Here is a 21904-nt window from a genome sequence, read left to right on the forward strand (position 1 = left end):
CTAAAAGTGGATTAAGAGTGAAAATTATGTTGACTATTTCACTATTGACTATGACAAATGAACATCCTTGTGCATAAATCTTGGATTGTATCTTTAATCATTTCTAGTGTTGGGATTATAGTCAAATGGTATGAACTTTTTCACTGCTTTTGATATATGTTACCAGAGTATTTTTTAAAACTATACTCATTTAAACTCCAACCAGTAGAGTCTCCAAATACATCTAATAGTCTGTATTACAGTCACAAGAAAAAAGGGTAAAGCTATTTGAAATAACTATGTAAAATGCATATGGGTATATTGAAGTAACATTTCAATTTAGAAGATTCAAAAAACTTTTCCCACTCTAGTAAATTTACTAATAAATAAATTTCTATAAATAGGGTAATTAAAACTGTGAGCACATGTATATTCATCTTAGCAAGATGACAGATGTGGTGGCTCTGATTTGTTATTTTAAATCTAATAGATCTGTTTCATTAATATTATACAGATTTTTTTCTAAGATATGAGCTATGGATCTTTTTCTCATTTTCAAAGAATCATTAAGCTTGATAAATTATTGGGCAATTCATACCAATGAACAGTTTTCATGCTAAATCAGTTACCCACACAACAAAAATGTTCTGAAGTTGATGTAACTTAACAGTATAGTTATTTTACAACTCTGTTTCTTCCTACTTGCTACCTCTACTCTACTTCTTTAACCATGAGATAATGACTACTACTAACTTTATTTCATAAAACAATTTTTTGAATAAACAATTTTCTAAATTTTGTGATTTTATTCTAGTAATCAAAAGCCCATGTGGCTAGTTTAATTACAATACCTGCTGGACTAGGCATGATGGGTGTTCCTGGTGGCCCTCCACCTCCTGGAGGACCCTAAATTATACAAAATTTCAGTAAAAATAAGGCATTTAATTAAACAATGTAAGGAAAACAAAGATTTATCTCTATAATAATCCAATTTGAAAATAACAGAGGAAATATATTTCTTCATAATTTATTTTCTTTGAATGCACCATCATTTCAATATTATGCAAAACACAATTTAGCTTAACTATGTTGAGATTGTTTTGACAAGTTTCCAAAAACAATGAGCCTGTAGCACTGATTTATTATTCATGACTTAATCACGTCAGGTATAATGAGGTTAAGGAGAAACCACTTAACGGTGCTTTTACAAATCCATAAAATAGAAATAATTCATGTGCACTTGTGATTTAGTTTACTGTAATTTTCTTACATTTTCTATCACTGTTCTTTAAAATAGGAAGCAAAAAAGATATTCACTTAAGAGAATATCTTTAAAAACCAAAGAAACTCAGATACATTCTGCTATTTCTTTTTTCAGCATCAACTGCAACAGTTCTGGAGTAGAATACATTCAGTTATCAATAACATCAATTAGAAATGAGATACAATGCTGCCTAATGCTGTGGGTTATTAAGACTACAGCTACACACTCATACTGAAGTAGAGATTAGGATGTTCTGAAGTTAATTCAGGCAATCAAAATGGATAATTCAGACAATGGGTTTCAGAATTTTTCAGATGTCCCATGTTACATTAACTCTTACATGACTAAATTTTCATTTCATTCTTAGTGTGTAGATATAGCCTACCAATTATTTCAAATAATAAATGTATTTGGTATTTAATAAACAACTTAAATTTCCCTTCAAATAAATCTATATTATCACTAAACTCTGTATGAGGCTTATTAAATGATTTTTAAAATAGTTTTACCCCAATTTTCTTACTTACGATTTGTTTCATACAAAATGTGAAGGAAATTAAACTTCCTTAGTTTATATAGCTTGTAGGAACATTAAGCACTAAGTTCACAGGTCCAATGCAGTGTGCACTTTTCACTATGTTAATAAACACTATTTCTAAGGCAGGTACAATGCTCGTTGATTTTCTTCTCATGTACTCCTTTAATTTCCATTCCAGTTGACACCAACCTCTGAACATTTCCTTAGGAAAATTTCCTTTTTTATCATTTTATTCTTTCTTCTCTATTAGGCATTTCCCCCTAAATTATAACAAATTATCCTTTATGGTGGCCTTGAGATGTATCAAGAATCAAATTTGATTATGGTTAAAAAGTCATTTGTGAGTTCAAGAGTTTATATAAAACCTGCAATTTTAACTTCAGGACTATATGAATTACTAGAAAAAATTTTACCGTGTATTAAAAAACAATGAGAAAAGTTGGTGTTTTCAGTTTTTAAGAATAACAAAAAATAGAAGATATTTGCAAACTACTAGGCATTATTCTGCTGTCTAATTCACTTTGTGATTGGGAGAAAGTTTAACATCTTCTTAGATGTTAAACTTTATGTGTGGTGAGTGGGTTGGGGAGGGGGCGTACATTATTCTCCTGGAGAACTGCAAATTCAAGCATATCATTGTTTAACTGAGGATGGCTCTCTTTGTGATTGGACAGAGAGCATTGTACTGGTTTCCAGAAACATATGCTGAAGTAAAACACAGTACTTAGGGCAATTCTAACCAGATTGATAACTGTTTCACTAATGAACATCAACATATGTACTGAGGTTGGCAGATGAAACAACTCAAGATGTTCACTTCTTGGCCAATACACAGGGGCTCTTCTTAACATCTGGACAACTATTTCATTGCTCAAATAAAACGTAACATCAATTCTTATGAGCAAACAAACCCAAATGTACTTACTACATAATTCCCAGGAGATGCTGAGGAGTATGGTATCTAGAACATGAACAGGACAAAAACAAATATTTTGATTCATGTGGCAACATGGGACTGACCTAAATGAAACAATTTCCTAACTTCTATTAAATTTTAAACTGTATCCTAAAGGACAGTAAAAGATGAAGGAATGTATGTCTGTTTAAGTGTCAGAAATATGAATAACTGCAATACTATCTTCAATTTACAAGAAAAAATGTACATTTTAGTCAGGAGGAATTTACACAGAATTACAGATTCGAGCTATATTGGTTTCAGGTCAGCTGTACACGTTGCTTAATTTAATGATTTATTCTGTAAATAGAAATTACAGAATTTTTTTTCAAATTAGTAGCTTCACAGATATTATTTCTAAGCTATGTGCTTTTAAAAAAGATTGCTCACTGTATTCATGCAGCATGGATCAACATTTGAACTCACCTTTCCCTTTGCCTATACAATTAGCTACTATAACAAATGCAAAAGAACTTATTAATATTCATCTTCAAAATTATTAATTTGTGGGCATCATATATGGGTTATATATTCCCTCTTTCTCTTCAAATCAAGCTCTTCCCCCCACTTTTTTTTTTTTTTTTTGTATGCAGGATTGACCTCAGAGGTGCTTAACCACTGAGCCATATCCTCAGCCCTTTTTTAATAGTTTGTTTGGAGACAGGGTCTTGCGAAGTTGCCGAGGCTGGCTTTGAATTCATGATCCTCCCACCTCAGCCTCCAGAGCCATTGGGATTACAGATGTGTACCAGAATACCTGGCTTAAATCAAGCTCTTAAACAAGCTCTTTTCTAGTGTTTTGAAATTATTAATCCCACATTGCTCTGATAATTTAAGAAATGAAAAAGTAAAAAGTTTACATTTAAAAATAAGGAAAGTTAAATCCAAATATTTTATTTTAAATACAATCTCACTTACTCACTTGCATGAAGACACACTGTATATTCCATGAGATATTTTTGCTTTACTCTGATAAAATTGAATAAATTACTGTTTACCTGGAGTCAGTCAGCCAGCACCAGAATAGAACTTTTAAAGAAGTGAAAAAATTGTGGTACGTGAAACCTAACCTGTCTCTCCATCTCAATACCTGCCACATAATTAAACATAATAATATGAAATCATAAAGTAAGAATAAGGAAGTATAACACTTTTGATTTTTTTCTTGAATAAATCTTTGATGCTTTTTTGGAATTGTTTAATATTAAGTTATATGAAAAGCTTTTCTCCTTGTTTTTTGGTATCCTTATTAAACACAGAGCACATGTCCCTGGGGCTCCTGCTTGTTTCCCTATAGGTATTGAGCATTACAGATAACAATGGCTGGAGTACCCAGAATCACTATTGATAAGTATTACTTGAGCTACTAGTACCTCAGTATTCTATGGCATTTGACATTGACTTAATTGGGTGAATGAATACAATTTTGTTTTCTTCAGCCCTTTTCAGTTCATGGAGTATCACTCATCCTCTGATTTACATTAAACATCTAACCACCTTTGAGATCTTCGGAATTTATAGTTCATTGCCTTCCTTTACAACCCACTGCCCACTTTTTCATTTGTCAGTACTCTGAATGCTTTGTACAGAGATCCAAATAATTTCCTTGCCTAATATATTTCTTATTTCTTATGACATTCACAAATTATATATTCCAACCAGAATATTTCCCTACAATTCCTCCATGTTTACTTAGATATTTCTCTATTATTTTATGACTAAATTACTCTGCCCTTCCCCATGCCACTGTCAACATTTCATTTCTTTCTCCAATACCTTAAATTATCTGAAAGCCTAATATAATAATTCCCATCTCTTTGACTACCCCTTTGCTAAAATTTCTGTTTTATAGTAGAGATTTCCTGGAGGGAAACATAAATTAAGGTTGACAACTTCCACAATATAACCATGTTCTCCAACTTCCACTTCGTCTTCATCATTTGGAAGTATTCTGGCTTACCCTTTATGAAAACCAGAAGCCTGTACACTCATTAAACATTGTACCTGGGTGTGGGATGGGGAGGTGTATGATTCTGATTTGTAGCATTTTCCAATTTCTGTGGCATAATTATTCTGTATGGGAAATTTGAAGTTACCAATTCTTTAACAAGTAGCTCAGGAAATTCCTGAAAACTTAGCAGTTGACTTGTGAGCTGACCCTCATGGTGATTATACCATCCTGAGTGTACTTTGTCCTTCTGGCTTACAGGAAAGTCATCAAGTTCTTGTTATGCCTTCATTTTCAGCCCAATACCCTATTGTTTACAGATTTATATTTTCACCTGTTCTTCAGAAGTAGGAAAAAAAGAAATTTCTTCTTGTTTTCAAAGCTAGCTCCTTCCAACCATTCCATTCTCTCAAGTTCCTGTTCTTTTTGTGTTTTTAAATTTTTCTTTCTCAAGATCCTTCAAATATATATAAAATAAAGACTACCTTAAGCAATGGTTAACTAGACTGAATATAGCTGTAGGAAATAATTCATAGGTTTACAGAGACATGTTCAAATTTATGTTTAAGGAAGATAATTCTAGAGGAACATGAATTCAAATTTGAAGACTGTTGCAAAGGGTTCTGGCAAGAGATGGTAAAAAGAGTTGTAGGTAGTGCTGAATAAGACAAGAAGGAGTAAGAGAATTTGATAATCATTCATTTCACAAATTACTTCACAGGGGTGGTGACAGTGCGACAGACAAAAGAAGCACAAAATTGAGGTAATTCCTGTTTCCAACTTGGTGACAGTGGATGATGATGCTACTCATTTATATATAAGGAACTCAGGAACTAGCAGGCTTAAGGAAATGTCTGATATGTTAAATCTGAAGGTACTAGTAGACATTAAGTTAGAACTGAGCTATAAACACTATAAATATAGGTAAAGATTTATTAGAGATCAAGACTACAGATCTAGCTTCAGTTGAATGAATTTTCATTTTGTGCTGGTCACAATACCTGATTTAGAATTTTACCAGATTTTATGATGGCTAAAACCACATGAGGACTAGGGTTGTAGCTCAGTGGTAGAGCGCTTGCCTAGCATGTATGAGGAGCTGGGTTTGATTCTCAGCACTGAATATAAATAAATAAAATAAAGGTCTGTTGATAACTAAAAATATATATATTAAAAAAAACACATGAAAACATTAAAATGGGGGAAAAACAAGATAAGAAAGCCAGGAATGTAATTAGAAAATTCTACCAATTGAGAAAAGGCAGCAAATGTGATGTGATAAAAATTGGAAGAAAATATTTAAAAAATCAAGCAAGTTAGACTTTTAAGAAGCAGCAAGTAGGTGCAGGTTGACTAGAAAATATCTAAATTGCTGGGTGAAGCTTAAGCCTTTTAGCTTTCTGAGACATAGCTAAAAATAAATAATAAAAGAATACTTTAATAACAATATGGAAAAATAAAGAAACATTAAAATCACAAATGAAAAATGAATAGACATTTAAAACAAAACTAAGCAATCAAATATTTCAGAGATCAGGTATGATGAAGACAGAAAAGAAAGCTTTCTTGTTTGGTTGGTAAATAGTAACCTTCAGAATGGGACTTTCACAGAATTTGAAATGGGTTGAAAAGTTGGTTGGGAAGTCAATTCAATATGCCTTAATTTATCTCCTGTGAGGTTTCAGGCCCTGCACTACTGTGCAATGATCAAAGACGGGAAACCCTAGGAATCCACCCTCCAGGAGATAGTGGCAAAGGAGTCACAGTGTGAGAGAAATGGATGGTTGTTTGGGACTGAAAAGGGCTGACAGGACCTTTCTATCAGCTATCTCCTGCCAATTCCACAGGAGAAGAGGACAAGAGGTTTAAGCTTGTGTAAAGATTTTGCTTACTGGTATTACATTCCAAGAAAATTCCAGTCAAAGGAAATGGATAGGCCAAAGAAAAATTCTTTTGGAGGAGGGAATGGGCAGCATATGCAAAAAAGTAACAAGAGGTAGAATAAAGAGAATAGACAGACGGATGAGTATTGAAAAGAAAGAACATTTCTATTTCCAAGATAAGAACAAAGAAATATGACTAAAGGTGTAATGATATTGCTGGTGAAACTCAGAATCTGAAGAAATTTGAGTCTAATGGTCTTTATTTTTTTCTTTCCTCTGTAAAATATGAGACAATTTTAATTGACAGGGAAGGGGCCAAGATAATGCAGGGGACCCAAAGAGAATAATAAACTACTGTACCAGTCTTTGAGGAAAGCAGAAGTAGCTGACTAAGGAAGAAGAGTAGTTCAAGCATCAGTGAGGACTCAGCTGAGGTTCAGCATTACAGATTTAAAATATACTGTAATGTGTTAGGTATAATTATAGAATTACCTATTAAACATGATGGAAGAACTAAAGAAGCAGTTCTATAAATACTTCAAATATAACATTTTAAAAAATTCCAGAAAGCAAAAACAAAACCTTGTTATCTACCCTCTAAATCTTTTTTCCTACATTCCTAACTCAGTTGTGTTATTACTATTGCCTGGATTCAAAGACTTAAAAACACTTTTAACTTTCTCATTCTCTTTATCCCTAAATCCTCCCTCTGGTACTACCCTATGCTTCATACAAAATGTCCACTAAGATAAAAACAAAGGATAAAAATGAATATGTAGAAGACAGACAAAATCACAGAACTGGAAGGTCAGAATCACAGAATAAGAATCCGTTATTTGACAGATGAGAAAATTAAGGGCTCAGAAAATTGCCTAAGTTAGATAATTCAAGAGTTCTGATAAGAATGCAAATTTGTAAAATATTCTGAATCCTAATACCCACGATTGTGGTGTAGTGGTAGGGGCCAGAGAATTAACTAGAGGGCTTCTTTTTGTTTGTTTTTAAAATTATCAGTAACATTTTAAGTACCTTTCTTTACAGATAAAGTACTTTTCAGATAGCTTACCTTATAGCACTGGTTAACTAGAAATTAGGGAGGGCAACATCAAGACATCAGAACTGGTGGAAAAGTTAAAAATATTTTTAGTGCTCTTTTCAAATAATGAGCTTCTATTGGTATAAAGCAGGGCCTATTTGAAATAATATATTTTTATTTTCTTTTGTTTTAATTACTATAATAGGTCCTCACTTTTTTCCTTTCTCTTTTTCCTGGAAAGCTAGTGAGTTGATACATATAAAATTGTACTGAACAGTTTTTAAATTTTTTTTTTGCCTGTCCTCTCTTCCTCTTCTGCTAAAAATTCCTTTAATTTTCCTTGGTAACCCCAGAGTTTTCTCTACACAGTTTGAGTCAGGCTTAGGGAATAGGCATGTGACCTAGACACAGCAGAAAAAATATTATATCCCTGTCTATAACTTTTTTATGAATAAACATATGACCTCAGCTAAGCAAGTTCAGTTCAGTTATTTTCAGTTTCTTTGTTAAACCGATAAGGAGTTGTTTTCTTTTGCCCTGAACTGGAAGCTGTGAGGATATGAATCTGAAACTTTACCCAGCCTCCTTGCTGTGAAAAGGGAAACAAAGGCAAGAAACTAAGTGACTAGGTCCTGATGAGGTTCTTTGAATTCTTGGAACCAAATATGCCCAAAGTCAAATTTAAATCTGAACTTTTCAGATACATGATGTAGTAATATTTTCCTTCGGTATGAATCTAGTTTGGTTGGTCTTTATATATTGTGACCCCAAATAGTTCATCTTTAAAAAAAAAGCTTGCTAGTTAAGTGATCCAACCTTATTATGCATCCAAGCCAAAGCATACAGTTCTTTGTGAAAAAGATAAATAAGGAAAAACTAGAATTGGTAGATTATAAACAACATTCCAAACAAGAATCTGAGGTCAAAACTATAATGCTTAGGGTCAAAGAAGTTCAAAACGAAAATCATATTTTCATTCTGAATTAAAAACAAGAATTTGCCCTTAAAAATGTTTCTCCTACCGTCATGTATGAGTGCCATAAAATATTTTTGATCAAAATACTTTTATAGGATGAAATTGTAGACAAAGATTATGAATAGATACATATATCATGGATAATGGTAGGCAGGTTTCACACTTTCAGAGAAGTTGGTTATAACCATGGAAAGCAGAAAGGCTAGAATGAATTCTGTAGTAATGGATTGAAAAATTGAAGCCTTAGCTGCACTTGTGTTGTTGATATATAGAGATAAAGAGAGATATAGATACATGTGATATGTAGACACAGAGACATCTATCTTCTAGTTCTGCTGGTTGGAGGCATAGAAGCTATATTACTCTAATGAGCTTTAAATACCACTTTCCACTGAAAAGACCCAGGACTCATTAAAGAAATGGCTGGGGAAATATGAGATAAGCTTCTGAGTGCTCAAACAATAATGGGCCATTTTAAAAGCAGAAATGAGGCTAGAGATATAGCTCAGTAGTAGAGTGTCTGCCTAGCATGTGTGAGACCCTGGGTTTGAAGCTCAGTACTACAAAAGAAATCTCTAAAAGTAGAAATGATCCAGCTTGAAGAGATTCCCACTGGCCAAATTTAGGACAATTTTCACAAGCTAAACCCACTGAATATATAATCCATCAGTATATATGAGCATAAATGAACATGAATGGGAAAGAAAGAATAGCCTTCTTGTTCTAGTAGAAAGACATGTAATATATGGAAAAGGAAAGACAGAATTAAAAGATATCCATATGGCAACCAACAAAGTAAGAAATTCAAATAAGAATCATCAATGAATGCCAAAAATAGCTGATGAATGTATAAGGAGGAAGGGCATATTTACTATAGCTTCAAAGTTCTGTATCCAAGTTAAAGTTACAAAAGGAAAAATAATAATTTCCATTTATAGAATTCTGATAAGAAACACCTTAACCAAATGATCAAAATTAACATTAATAGTAATGGTACAAGTAACCATATATGCCTCCTAAAATGACATACTGAGAAAACCAAAAAATTCCTGGGGTATTCTTACTAAACATATGAACACCCAAGTCTACTCATGAGGAAATATCAAATAAAACAAAATTGTGAGATGCTCTAAATAATAACTGGCTTCCATTTAACACAAGTGCAAGAATGAGAAAGACAAAGAAAAGCTAAGGAACTGTTCTAGATGAAAAGAGATAAGACATGATATATAACTGCAAAAGAGAACCAGGTTTTCTTCTGTTATTTAAGATATTATTAGGACAATTAGAGAAATCTAAATAAGACCTGTAGATTAAAAAGTAGCATTAAGTCAATGTTAATGCTCTTATTTTGATCATTATTTTGGAGTTAAGAAGTATATTTGGTTTTAGGGAAAGCACACTGAAGTACTTAGGGATAAAGTTTCAGGAAACAAATGATTCAGGAAAAATATGTTTATGTATAGAGAGGAAATCATAAAGCAAATGTGGAAAAACATTAACATTGGGCAATTTGGGTGAAAGGTACATGGCAATTCTTAGTACTATTCTTGTAAGCTTTCTGTAAGTGTGCAGTTACTTCAAAATAGTGAAAAAACAGTCAGCAAAGCATATTTGAAAACAGCAAAAATAAAAACAATACTTTAGGGTGCTTCCCTAAGGAGTCACAGACTTACGGAATTAAAATAAACTAATTGTAATATTAAATAAATACAGGAAATGTAAGGAAGTTTGTATTCAAAATAATATAGATGAGTTGTCACTAAAAATATAATTTGGGTAAAAAAAGTTCACCTTTTATACCTTTTACTTCTGTTTCATAGAATCCCTATGTTTCTACTACAAAGTTACCAGTTCTCTATAATTTCTTTCTTGTTCTCGTAAGAAATCATTTTCCGGAGAATGTTTTTCTTTTTCCTGCTCAAGATGATGACCATTTCTCTTCAGGAGAGAAAACCTGCCCTCCTCCCACTTCTTTCCCATTTGCATACTTAGAATGAGAACAGATGCTTCCACATGTGGTGTTTATTAACCAAGGGGACTGCTTTCAGGCTTCTTACTTGCCTACATTTGTGCTGGTCAAATACCCATTTCCGATTGATCACTGAACATCAGTATGATGTGCACCTCCTGCAAAAGTTCTTAGTTCTAAACAGGGTCTAAAATAATGCAGAAATAATGATCTGATATAGTCATTCTCCTACCCCTAGTGCTCAGCTCTAAGAAATGCTAAGAGATGGGGTCTCTAAGAATCATCAGAATGCAGTGATCTCTTCTTTTCTTTGCCTCTATCTAATCCTCTTCACTTAGATAATATACTCCCGCTAAGCACAACATACCGTCCTCAATATCAACTCCCTAAATGCTGCCCATCAGTGGTTTGTAGGAGATATAATCTCTGGACAAGTATATAGAAAAATTGGGAGTGAAGAAGATGGATAGTTTGACCTGTCCTCTGGCTGCTTGCAATGAGCAGTTGGGATGGTTTGCTGAACTAAGAGTGAGAAAGGAGGGAAGGGTCTTCTTGCTTCTAGGTGGAAAGGCTTACCCACTTAGTTAAGGTGGGATGTGGTTGTGTTTTAAAATCTGGCCTCATTAAACATGCAAATAATATAAATTCATTTCAGATTCTGACACTAGGAAGATTGTCAGTTTTTTCATTATGAATTTTTTTTTTTTTTAGCATCCTTATGGGCATTTCAATAGGAAGTTGCAAGAAGTGTATTTTGAGCGGCAAGCCAGATGCCATTTTAAAGTGAAATCTTGAATTAATTAGTTAAGGCAGATAGCAAGAAGCAAACAAAAACATAAACTCCTCTACAGCACATAAGCAAACTGAAAGAATTTTGGAGCAGTGAAGTTATTCACATTTCAACAATCTGACAAAAGGGTATCAAGATTTATTGAATAGTTCATTGAAGACCCAAAAAGAAGCAACATCATATTTTCTACCTCAAATAACTTCATTTAATTAGTAAACACCATAGATATTAAAACTAAGAAAACTGGGTAATATAAATTAATAACTTTTCTCTTTATATGATAGTTATTTACCTGAGAAGGAAGTGACTTTTGCTTTAGAATAGCAACAGACTTACAATGATTTTTCTGTTATTAAACACACTTCATTTTTAACTTCAAGTTTAAATAAACATTATACATTAGATAAGTTTCATGTTTATTTAGCATTAAGGCCACTGCTAGAGAATGAAGCCATCCCTTCTGGGTAGCTGGGTTCATAGACTTGTCAAGTGGAATAGAGGCCAAGTCCCCACTGACTCTTTTGACTTAAGAGCCTGTGTACTGTGCACACACTGTACAAATTCACACAGCAGCCTTTCTTACATATTGAAGAACTCAAGATTTTAAAGACAAGGAGAAAAAACATCACCAGGATCATGAAATTAAAATCATATTAATTTTGTGTTTGATAGCTTAGTTTTCAACCTATTCATATATTTATGCACATTACTAAGAAAGAAAAACATCCATAGTCAATCACTGCCGCAATAATAAAAGGAAAATTCCTAGAATGTTAGGTACATAAATGTGAGAGAATGGCAATTTAGCTAACAAGCACAAGGAAAATGTGTACTTGTTTTCTGAGGCAGCAAGACAGAAAACCTATGTGTAATTAATACAAGTACAATCATAATAATTTGGTTTCCTCTAATTGAGATTGATCATATCTGACAACTTAGTTGATTATTATAGCTATTACAGAGGATCAAACCATTTTATGACTAATATAAACTACTATATAAGATATTGAAGTATATTTAAATCACACCATTTTTAATTAGCTCTTGAAATGAAAAAATTACATAATTTTAAAATTGGGTATTTTTCTAAAAAACATACACAAAACCTTTTTGAATGATTATTCATAGGATGGATTGCAAAGCTTTCATAAACAGCATATTTTTGTTTTTGTTAAATGTTACAAAGCACAAGTGTAAAAAATTTAGAAGGTGTATATGTATGTATGTATGTATGTATGAATGTATGAATGCATATATATATATATACTCACTGAATTGGCATTTGTTGGGTTTGGCCAAGGTCTACCACCACCTGGACCCCTATAAAACAATATAATAAATGAAATTTTAACCTATGCTTTGAATGTTTCACAATAAGTAACAAATCATAAAATATTAGTGTTTATAATTAAGTTACCATGCAATTCTGAAATTACTCTCTTTATGTTTATTTTATTAGCTTTATTATTTCTTAAAAAAACTTTTATCATTTCATGAAGCAGTTTCTTCCCAAATTAAATTGCTTCTAGTAAGGCCAGTTTTATTTTAATATTCTCTTTATTTTTATAAACAAATAATGGTAATAACCTATTGCAATTCATACATGTATCTAAATCATTATAACATTTTTGGAGCAAAAGTCACTGATTACGGAATAAAAAAACACTATAATCTTGTGACATCAATATAAGAGCCATCTGTATCTCATTTAAAGTGAAATTATTTGTAAAATATAAGTAGTATTAATTTTTGCTCTAATTATTAAACTATGAATAAATATAAAAAAGGTAACAAGAGATATCTTCTTTACCAAAAATCGAAGTATATATATGTATATATATATGTATATATATATGTTACTTTATATGTCTATATACAAAATCTATATTTCAGTGCCATTGATGATTTAGTTAGTAGTAATGAGGAAATTACTTTCTTATTTTCATATTTTTAGTTCAAGGTAGTGGCCAGAGTAAATATTGAAAAAATAAGAGGTAACCTATGTGAATGCATGATAATCTATTACTTTATTTTAGAGTGGAGGAGAATGTTGTATATTCCATACCTTTTAAGGGCATACATTTTTTAAAACAAACTTAATATCCGTTAATTAAATCAAAAAGGTCCCATTCTCATATTCTAGTACTTAGTGAGTAAAGTCTGTCTTGTGAAAAGGAGACTATTATCAGCTATTCTTTTGTAATTAGTACTATTCAAAAATTCCTTTTCCCAGGCTGGGATTGTGTAGTTCAGTGGTAGAGCATTTGCCTAGCATGAGTGGGGCACTGGTATTTGATCCTCAGCTCCACATAAAAATAAATAAAATAAAATAAAGGTATTATGTCCATCCACAACTAAAAAAAGATATTTAAAAAAATTCCCTTTCCCTCCAGTCACTAGGAGTGTGAAACTTTTTTTAAGAGAGAGAGAGAGAGAGAGAGAGAGAGAGAGAGAGAATTTTTTAATATTTATTTTTTAGTTTTCGGTGGACACAACATCTAATTTTATTTTTATGTGGTGCTGAGAATCCAACCTAGTGCCCCGTGCATGCCAGACGAGCGCGCTACCGCTTGAGCCACATCCCCAGCCCAGGAGTGTGAAACTTTTTAATAAAAAAAAAAAAATAGGTTCCCTGATTCTATAGACCTTAAACGTAAAGTACTAGGCATTAAATAAAGATGCTATCCAAGTTAGTTATGGTATTACTCATATTTGGTTGGAATATTTAGATCTGTTTTTAGTTTTGTTTTGGGATTATCTGGGGTATAAGGGCAGGAAAGAGTGAATGTAGACCCTAAGAACATCACATTCTTAGGGTCTACATGTTTTTCCCAGTTTGATTTGAAGAATAAAAGAGTAAAGTAAGATACTAAAAGGAAACTTGATTAAAGTCTTGTCCATAGGTAAAAAAGATGAGGAGCACTTGCACTGTCTCAGGAAGTTGTTGCCTTTATAAGATGATGATGAGATGATGATGATGAAGAGGAGGAGAAATTTACAATTAATTACTGACTTTAGAAAGATGATTCTACATATAAGATTCCAGATCCTAACGGGAAGAAAATAAGGTAAAATATACTATGTGTATTGATCAAGTAAAACATTTGGGTAGTAAGACCTAGCCAAATGACTTGTTTAATGTTAGATAAAAATGTAGTTAAAAAACTGGGAAATATCTACCTTTACACAACATTAAAATAAATCATATCCAAATCATGGAAAAATTTAAATGATTATATATAATGACCTCATAATTTTGAAATATTATATCTAAATGATGTTATATAAATAAGACATTTTATGTTATTTTAAAATCTAATATTAAAATAACATGTAAATGTTAAATTATAAACATACTGTTATAAATAATATTAAATATCTTTTGTTCATTTTAAGAGTTTGATAAATACTTATATATTTCCAGCATATTATGTATTTATATTAAACTTTATTTTAATATTATAAAAGGTTATGTATTGATAATTCATATGAAAAAAATGTAAATTTCGCAAACACATACAATGGGGTACAATGAGTAGTTCTAATAGAAAAATTACTTAAACTCAGTAATTCCCACTCCTTTTGGAAGTCATCAGTATCATCAAGAAAGTAAGCTATAAATTATAGCAGACATTATTTTGAAAGAAAATTTCTGTATAAGTATAGTTATATAGAATCAGGCTGGCCTGTTAGAGGTATTTTAATACTGAATCTTAAATTTTTTGGAAATCTGTGAAAATATAGTTTTTATTTAGAAATGTACCACTAAGTTTCCTTTAAAAAAAATCTGCAATGCATTTGAAAACATTTGGTCACAGTATGTAAATTCGACCTTAAGTTACTTAAATTAATATTTGGGTTTTACTTATATACCTGTAGCACTGCTTGTATAAACACTGAAAATAAACTTTTAATTTTAAATGACACTTTGTACAATTTATCCTGAGTTTAGAGCATGGAAATGTAAATATATCAATGTAACTGTTAGCCAATATTTTTTAACAACAAAGTTATCAAAATTTTATTCTAAATGGAGTATTCTATAATAAAGGGATACGGTTGTCAATTAGAGTACATTATTTAATTTTTTAGTGGCCAAATTTGGGTATTTTTCTTTTTATTATATTCTCATGTCAAATAAGAAAGAATGACAAGCTAAAGAAAAATCATCCAGATATGATTTTCTGGCAGGTTTCTCCTTCTCAACTCACAGATATTTTAAGTAGTTAAGTAGTTTGAAGATACAGTTAAAAAAACACCAGTTTTTTCTTTCATTTTTAAGGAACCCAACATTTAAAAAAGATGACCAGAAGACAGCTACAAATGTCAGTTAGGAAAACTTGTTTGCCATTACCCAGACTTACTTTGTTTTAAAGATAATAAATAATGAAGTAAATTTCAATTAATCTTACTCTTTTAAGTGCAATGGAGGTAAAACGTATTTTTTATGTCTCTTTAAACTTATTTTACTTTGTTGGGACCATATCAATAAAATAATTATTCTCTCCAATTTCCATACTGGAGAAGTTTCTCTGCCAGAAGAAAACATTTAGAAGTATATAAATATTTACATTTTCGTTGTCTTTGAAGGAATCTAAATTTGTAGAAATGGAAAATAGAATAACACTCCAAAAAGAAATAGTAACAGAGCTGGGGCTGTAGCTCAGTGTAGAGTGCTTGCCTAGCACACAGATCCTCAGCATCACATATAAATGAATGAATGAATGAATGAATGAATGTATTGTGTCCATCTACAACTAGAAATGTTAAAAAAAGGGAAAGAAATAGTAACAAATAATAGAAATTGAAATCTGTAACACTTAGAAAGTTGTGTGTGTGTACATGTGTGTGTATGTGTGTGTGGGGTGTTACTGGGGAACAAAACCCAGGGTCACTCTACCACTGAGCTATATCCTCAGCCCTTTTTATTCTTATTTTAACAAGGTTTCCTAAGTTGCAAAGGCTGGCTTTGATCTTGCAATCCTTCTGCCTTGGCCTCTTGGAGTAGTTTGGGTTTACAGACATGCACCACCATGTCCAACCAAAAATTTGAAATTCTTTAAGAACTAGAAATTACATTAATAGTAAAACACTACATAACAGAAAATATTTTAAAGTATCTAGAATACTTAAATAAGAAACCCAAACCCAAATATCAACATAAATTATAAAATTAAAGTCCTATCCATATATTTAGACCTGATAGTCTAGGCACTTAAATGTACCACTCTAAAGTATATACTTAAATATATCTGTGTGAAAGGAACTAGATAATCTTAAGCAGCTATTAGAGTATCTTAATGGTCACATGAAATTTTTTCTCTTACTATCCAAAACAGGTTAAACTAAAGTTGGCAGTGTACAAAATAATATTAGATAATTCAGGGTTGATAAGAGTATTCAAAATAATACTCCTTAAAATCTATTGCATTTTAAATTGAGAATCTCAGGCAACTTTTATATATTTCTCCATTTTTTTGTTTAAGCTTTTGAGATAATCACAAATATCATTCACTCCCTTTCGGAGTGATCATTAATAAAAGTCTTTAAGAAACTCAAGAAGAGTCAGACTTCCTATCTATTCATTTTTATTTTAAAAGTGAAAAGATATGATGGGAAAATATGACCTCCTCCCTGCACCCTGTTCTGTTAATTTTAAGTCTGGGTAGTATCCACCTATTAATCTATTTTCAGTTTTAGCAAAATCATAAAAGAACTCTACATACATCAAAAGTGCATGTTTCACAGTCTATCTATCTCCAATACCATTAAGTTATGGCAAAATTGTTCAATTTGATATGGAAGTAACTAAAACATGGAATGATGGAAAATATATTTGAGGAGACACTTATCGACTACATAGAACATTCCAATTATTTCTAATTTAAACACTTTATTTAGGCCACATCATGGAATTAATCCATTGATGAATTAAAGAAAGTCACTAGTAAGTGCATGATGTATATAGGACTTTGGGTGCAAGGTGGACAATGAAAAATAAATGAAAATTAAATAACAAACTGCATTACATTTGACTGTCAGAAATATATTCCTTTATTTGGTTAGAAAAGTCTTTCAAGTTAAAAAAAAAAAAGAACTTTAGTGTACTCTCTACTGAAGTGCATCTTGATTTTTCAAAAGAAAATTCATTCTGTGCCCTGGAAAGTTCTTTAATATAGAAAATATTACCACAGGAAATGCTTCTTGTGCTTAGAGTAGTCCCAACAAAGCAAAAGTAAAGACACATAAATATTTGTAAAATTTAAAAACTTCACTCTTAGTAATCACTATCATTAAAATGAGGTAAGCGATATTCAGTTATCTACTTTTGTAAAGTCATAGTCCTAGTGTTGGCATCTCTTTATACTTTTGTATAGATTCTACAAGGAAACTGCAAAAAGAAACAGGCTAAAGGTTGTTATTTATGGCATCTAAAAATAGAGGGGGGTAAAAACTAATAGTTTCAAGGCAAGGAAAAATAAAAGAGATTATGTTGTGAAAACTGAAGCACACTGCAGATCATGTTTACTTCATTTTGGTCCTACACCAAGACTGAAGTGCTCAAATTGCTTTAGAAACCAGTGTCAAGTTAGAAGACAGAAAAACAGAATACTTTGCTAAATACAAAAGTATAGCATTTTGCTTACATGTTCATTCCAGGCATTCCGGGACCACCTAAAGCATTCAGTGGGGGTCTCATTGCACCTCCATAGTTCTGTAATGATAACCAAGGGTCAGACTACCACAAAACAAAAAAACAAAACCAAAGAGGAGGGGGGAAAGAAAGGAGAGCAGGTTAATGATTTCTCTATATAACTTCTGATTGGATAAGGCCTGTGTAATTCATTCTTTGTAGAGTCCACTCTTGTATTTTTGCTTCTAGTTTAACAATTACTTTGGTTTGTGTCTTTTAAAAACTATATGAATATGGAAGATCATTGGAGCATATTAAGTGATTAGGGTATGGTTGCAATTACAATGCTCAAACTTTATTAATTTCCTACTATCTCTACCTTGGTGAGCTTTTTCAAATAAAACCTTTCATAAATTCAACATTCTGTTCTTAAAGAAAATATTTATTCAACAGGTTTGAAATTGTCAGACCCAAAACAATTACATAAAGTCTGAAAAAAAAATCAGAAAAACTCAACTCAAGGAAGTTGAATGTAAATTTTTGTTCACAGAACAACATATTTAACATGGAAATGCACTAATATTTACAAATATACAAAACACAGAAAACTTTACTCAAAATATATATGCATGAATTATATGACTCAATAAACTTTATTTAATACCTATTACATGGATTTAAATATGAACCCATTGTACTGTTTTAACACGTGTATCATATTAGCTTAGTTTAGCTGCCACAGGGACCAAAAAGTTAATTTTATCATTGTCATGTTATTATATTTTGATACTATCAATGACTTTCACAGTTGGCTTTCTGATAGTACTATACTTATTCCTCCTATTCTTTGGAGTAATATTTTTCAATTTCTTCTGCTGGCTCTTTTTATTTTGCTAACTCTTTACATGTTGCTTTTCGCCAAATTCTAGCTACAGTATTTTCTTCAATAAACATACATTTATGGGTAATCTTATCTGCTATCATTTGTTCATCAACTTTTTATGTATTAGGAATTCCAAATCTTTGTATTTTATCATTATATCTTGCTAGGCTCCTAGATAATCCAAATGTTGAACTTCATAAAGGCTGTTTACCTGTGGATACTACTACCTCATGCTTAACATATCTAAAAGTAAACTCATTTTTACTTTCTGATGACAAAGTTCTTTACATTGCCTTCCTTTATTCTGTGGTGTAATGTTCCACACAACTGTCTAAGCTAAGAGTTTTCAGGAGCACTCTGATATTGCTTTTTTTCACTCAATTCCCATATTTAGTTAGTAACCAAAGTTTACTGATTCAATTTTTTTCCTATGAAATAGGAAAAAAATTACTATCTCAAGAGCTATCAGTAATCTTTGTCATGTACTGAAACTATTGCACTATCTTAATCAGTTTCTCTGATTTATTTTCTTCCTTTCCCAATCTATTTGACATTCCCTCAAGAATTATCTTTCTAAAACTCAGTATTAAATTCATGTCACTGAAAAGCTATGATGACCCAGATTACCTATCAAATAGGTCTAAACCTCTCAGCATGGCTATATAGTTATTCAGAGTTCAGCCTATCTTTCCGCCTTCATTTCCTGTAATTTTCATTTTCATTCCCTATTCCTAACCATATTCTCCAGCCTACTGGATTTCTTGAAAATTTAGAACATACATTTCTATACTCGTGTTCTCATTTTCCTTGATTTTTTTACTTAGAAGGTGCTAAGATGACAAGGAAATAAATCAATGAGAGAAGGTCCATAACTTCAGCAGGAAAGACATACTTAATAAATTAAATTACTTAATTGCATACTATTCTTATTTGTATTAGATTGTACTTCAAGGAAATCTTATTTAAACATTTCAATTTGTGGGCTATGGGATAGTGGGATGGTTTCAATCTGCATTTGAGTCACTGGTTAAAAGGATAGCTATTTCCCTTAACCTGTGGAGCAAACACAGTGATGGCAGCAGCAGTATTAGCAAGAGCTTTCTGAGAAAACAAACAAACAAACAAAAAACTAGTCACTGGAACAAAATATAAATAGTAAAGTAAACTAGAAATGTTTTACAAGAAATGCGTTCCCTTATTTTTTGGTCTCCAGGGATCTGTTTTATTTTATATTAAAAAAAAAAACTTCCTTATAGCTCTGGGGAAAAAAAAAGCCACACACACTTCTTTAAATCTCCTGCCACAGGTCAATGTCCTCTGCCCATCTTTTATGTGTGAAATTAGGCCAAGTATTCTCCCAACGATTTCCCATCCTTAATTTCCTTATCTGCAAAGTGATAATATTATTATCCTTATAGATTTTATAGAAATAAATGAAATATAAAGTACATATCATAATGCTTGATGAATTAAAAGCAACACAGAACTTGGTACTCAAAAATTGTAGCTGTTCTTATGAATGCTAATAAAACTTATAAAGGAGCCTTCTTTTCATCAGCTTGCCATGAATCCTTAACTCAACAGAATTACTAGCTTGTTTATGTGTGACTTCTTGAATTATTACATAAAGAGTATGTACATTTCTCTTTTAACCTTTGTCTATTATGTAATAGTTTTTCTAGATGTATCTACATATCCTGCTAGATATAAATAACCTGAAGGCAGAGTATCTGTTTTACTCATCTTTGTATACTCAATGCTTAAGTATGATGTCTGACACATAGAAGGCCTTCAAAAAATTAATTAAACTGAATTGTCACAGGAAATGTGTAAGAAATCATTCAATATAGTACACACTGGTAGATTTATAAAATATTTTTTATTTTGTGAATAATATAAAACAAAAAGAAATTAAGAAGAAAAGGAAGACTAACAACTGGCTTTCCAAGTGGTATCAACAAAGACAGAATGGGAAGAGCTAATTTAGAATCACTGAATTTTAAAGCTGATGGCAACTATACAATTCCATCTGTTTAATCCCTCTTCCAATGCAATGTTCCTGACAAAATGGCTGTTCAGACTCTGATTAGAAAGTTTATAAAAAGTCTTTCCATGATTGGACAGTTTAATTTCCAGGAAGTTTTTCCCTGTATGGAGTTGAATGCTACCAACTATGATAGATTTGAAAATACAGAACCAGTTTACTCTCTTCTTATGTGACAGCCTATCATATACTTTCATCTCACTATCTCTCCATCTAGTTTGCAATCCTTCCTTGAATTAACTTATTTATACTTCAGATTTCTAGAGGAACTAAACATAGATGGGCAATTTTGGTGATTTTTTTCTATTTAATCATATGACACTTGCTGAGCTTAAAAATGCAGTTAGCTAGGTATATCTTATTAAAAAATCAAGTAGAAAAATGCAATATAGTTCTAGGAAAGATGTTTTTCTTCATTAAATAAATAATCTTGCTTTTTTTATCAAAAGGATATTAATACCAATTTAACAATCATGTACTGTTACTACACTTAGATCTAAAATACATTGAGGAATAGGGAAAACATGCCTGAATTTGGGACACACTGTTATTTCTTCATCCATGAAAAAAATGTTTATTACACACTTACCATGTTCTGTGTGTGCAATCAGCATTATTCAAGAATCACTAGACTATACATATATATATTTCTTTGCTTAGGACTTCAATTGTTCTAATAAATAACTATTGTCCTCCTTTATCAGATTGCTCTAAAATTATGGAAATAATATTTATGAAAAATAGGTGATTTTTGTTTGTGATAAAGTTAGAGGCAAAGTGCCAGAGACTGTTTCTATAATACAACTAAATAAAGGCAGACATTCTGTTCTTGGGAGTCATCTATATGACATCTGCTGTTAAAGTTATTTTCACCTTATCATTCAAGAAACACACCTAACATCACAAAATTTCACAGTCTGTAATGTGCATAATTTACATGGCAATTGTTATGAAGGTAAATATTTTATAAGATTCCTCCCATTCCAAATGATTTGACTTTTT

At 31.6% G+C, this 21904-nt stretch overlaps 1 protein-coding gene across 15 annotated transcripts in view; it reads right to left on the reverse strand.

Annotated features, from left to right (window-relative positions):
* Positions 1–21904, reverse strand: part of Ssbp2 (single stranded DNA binding protein 2) — a 322386-nt gene that overhangs the window by 23442 nt on the left and 277040 nt on the right. For 13 of the 15 annotated variants that reach the window (XM_046428015.2, XM_046428005.2, XM_046427987.2 and 10 more), the window contains 4 exons: positions 17989–18080; positions 12613–12661; positions 2707–2742; positions 831–885 (listed from right to left, as the gene is read on the reverse strand). In XM_046428015.2, the coding sequence (XP_046283971.1) occupies positions 831–885; positions 2707–2742; positions 12613–12661; positions 17989–18080 (232 nt within the window). The remainder of the gene's footprint in view (positions 1–830; positions 886–2706; positions 2743–12612; positions 12662–17988; positions 18081–21904) is intronic. The other 2 variants (XM_046428021.2, XM_046427996.2) reach the window with 1 other exon arrangement.

This window comes from Marmota monax, unplaced genomic scaffold (assembly GCF_021218885.2).
Source record: "Marmota monax isolate L192 unplaced genomic scaffold, Marmota_monax_Labrador192_F-V1.1 WCK01_AAM20220418_F8-fsc00018, whole genome shotgun sequence".
NCBI classification, from domain to species: domain Eukaryota; kingdom Metazoa; phylum Chordata; class Mammalia; order Rodentia; family Sciuridae; genus Marmota; species Marmota monax.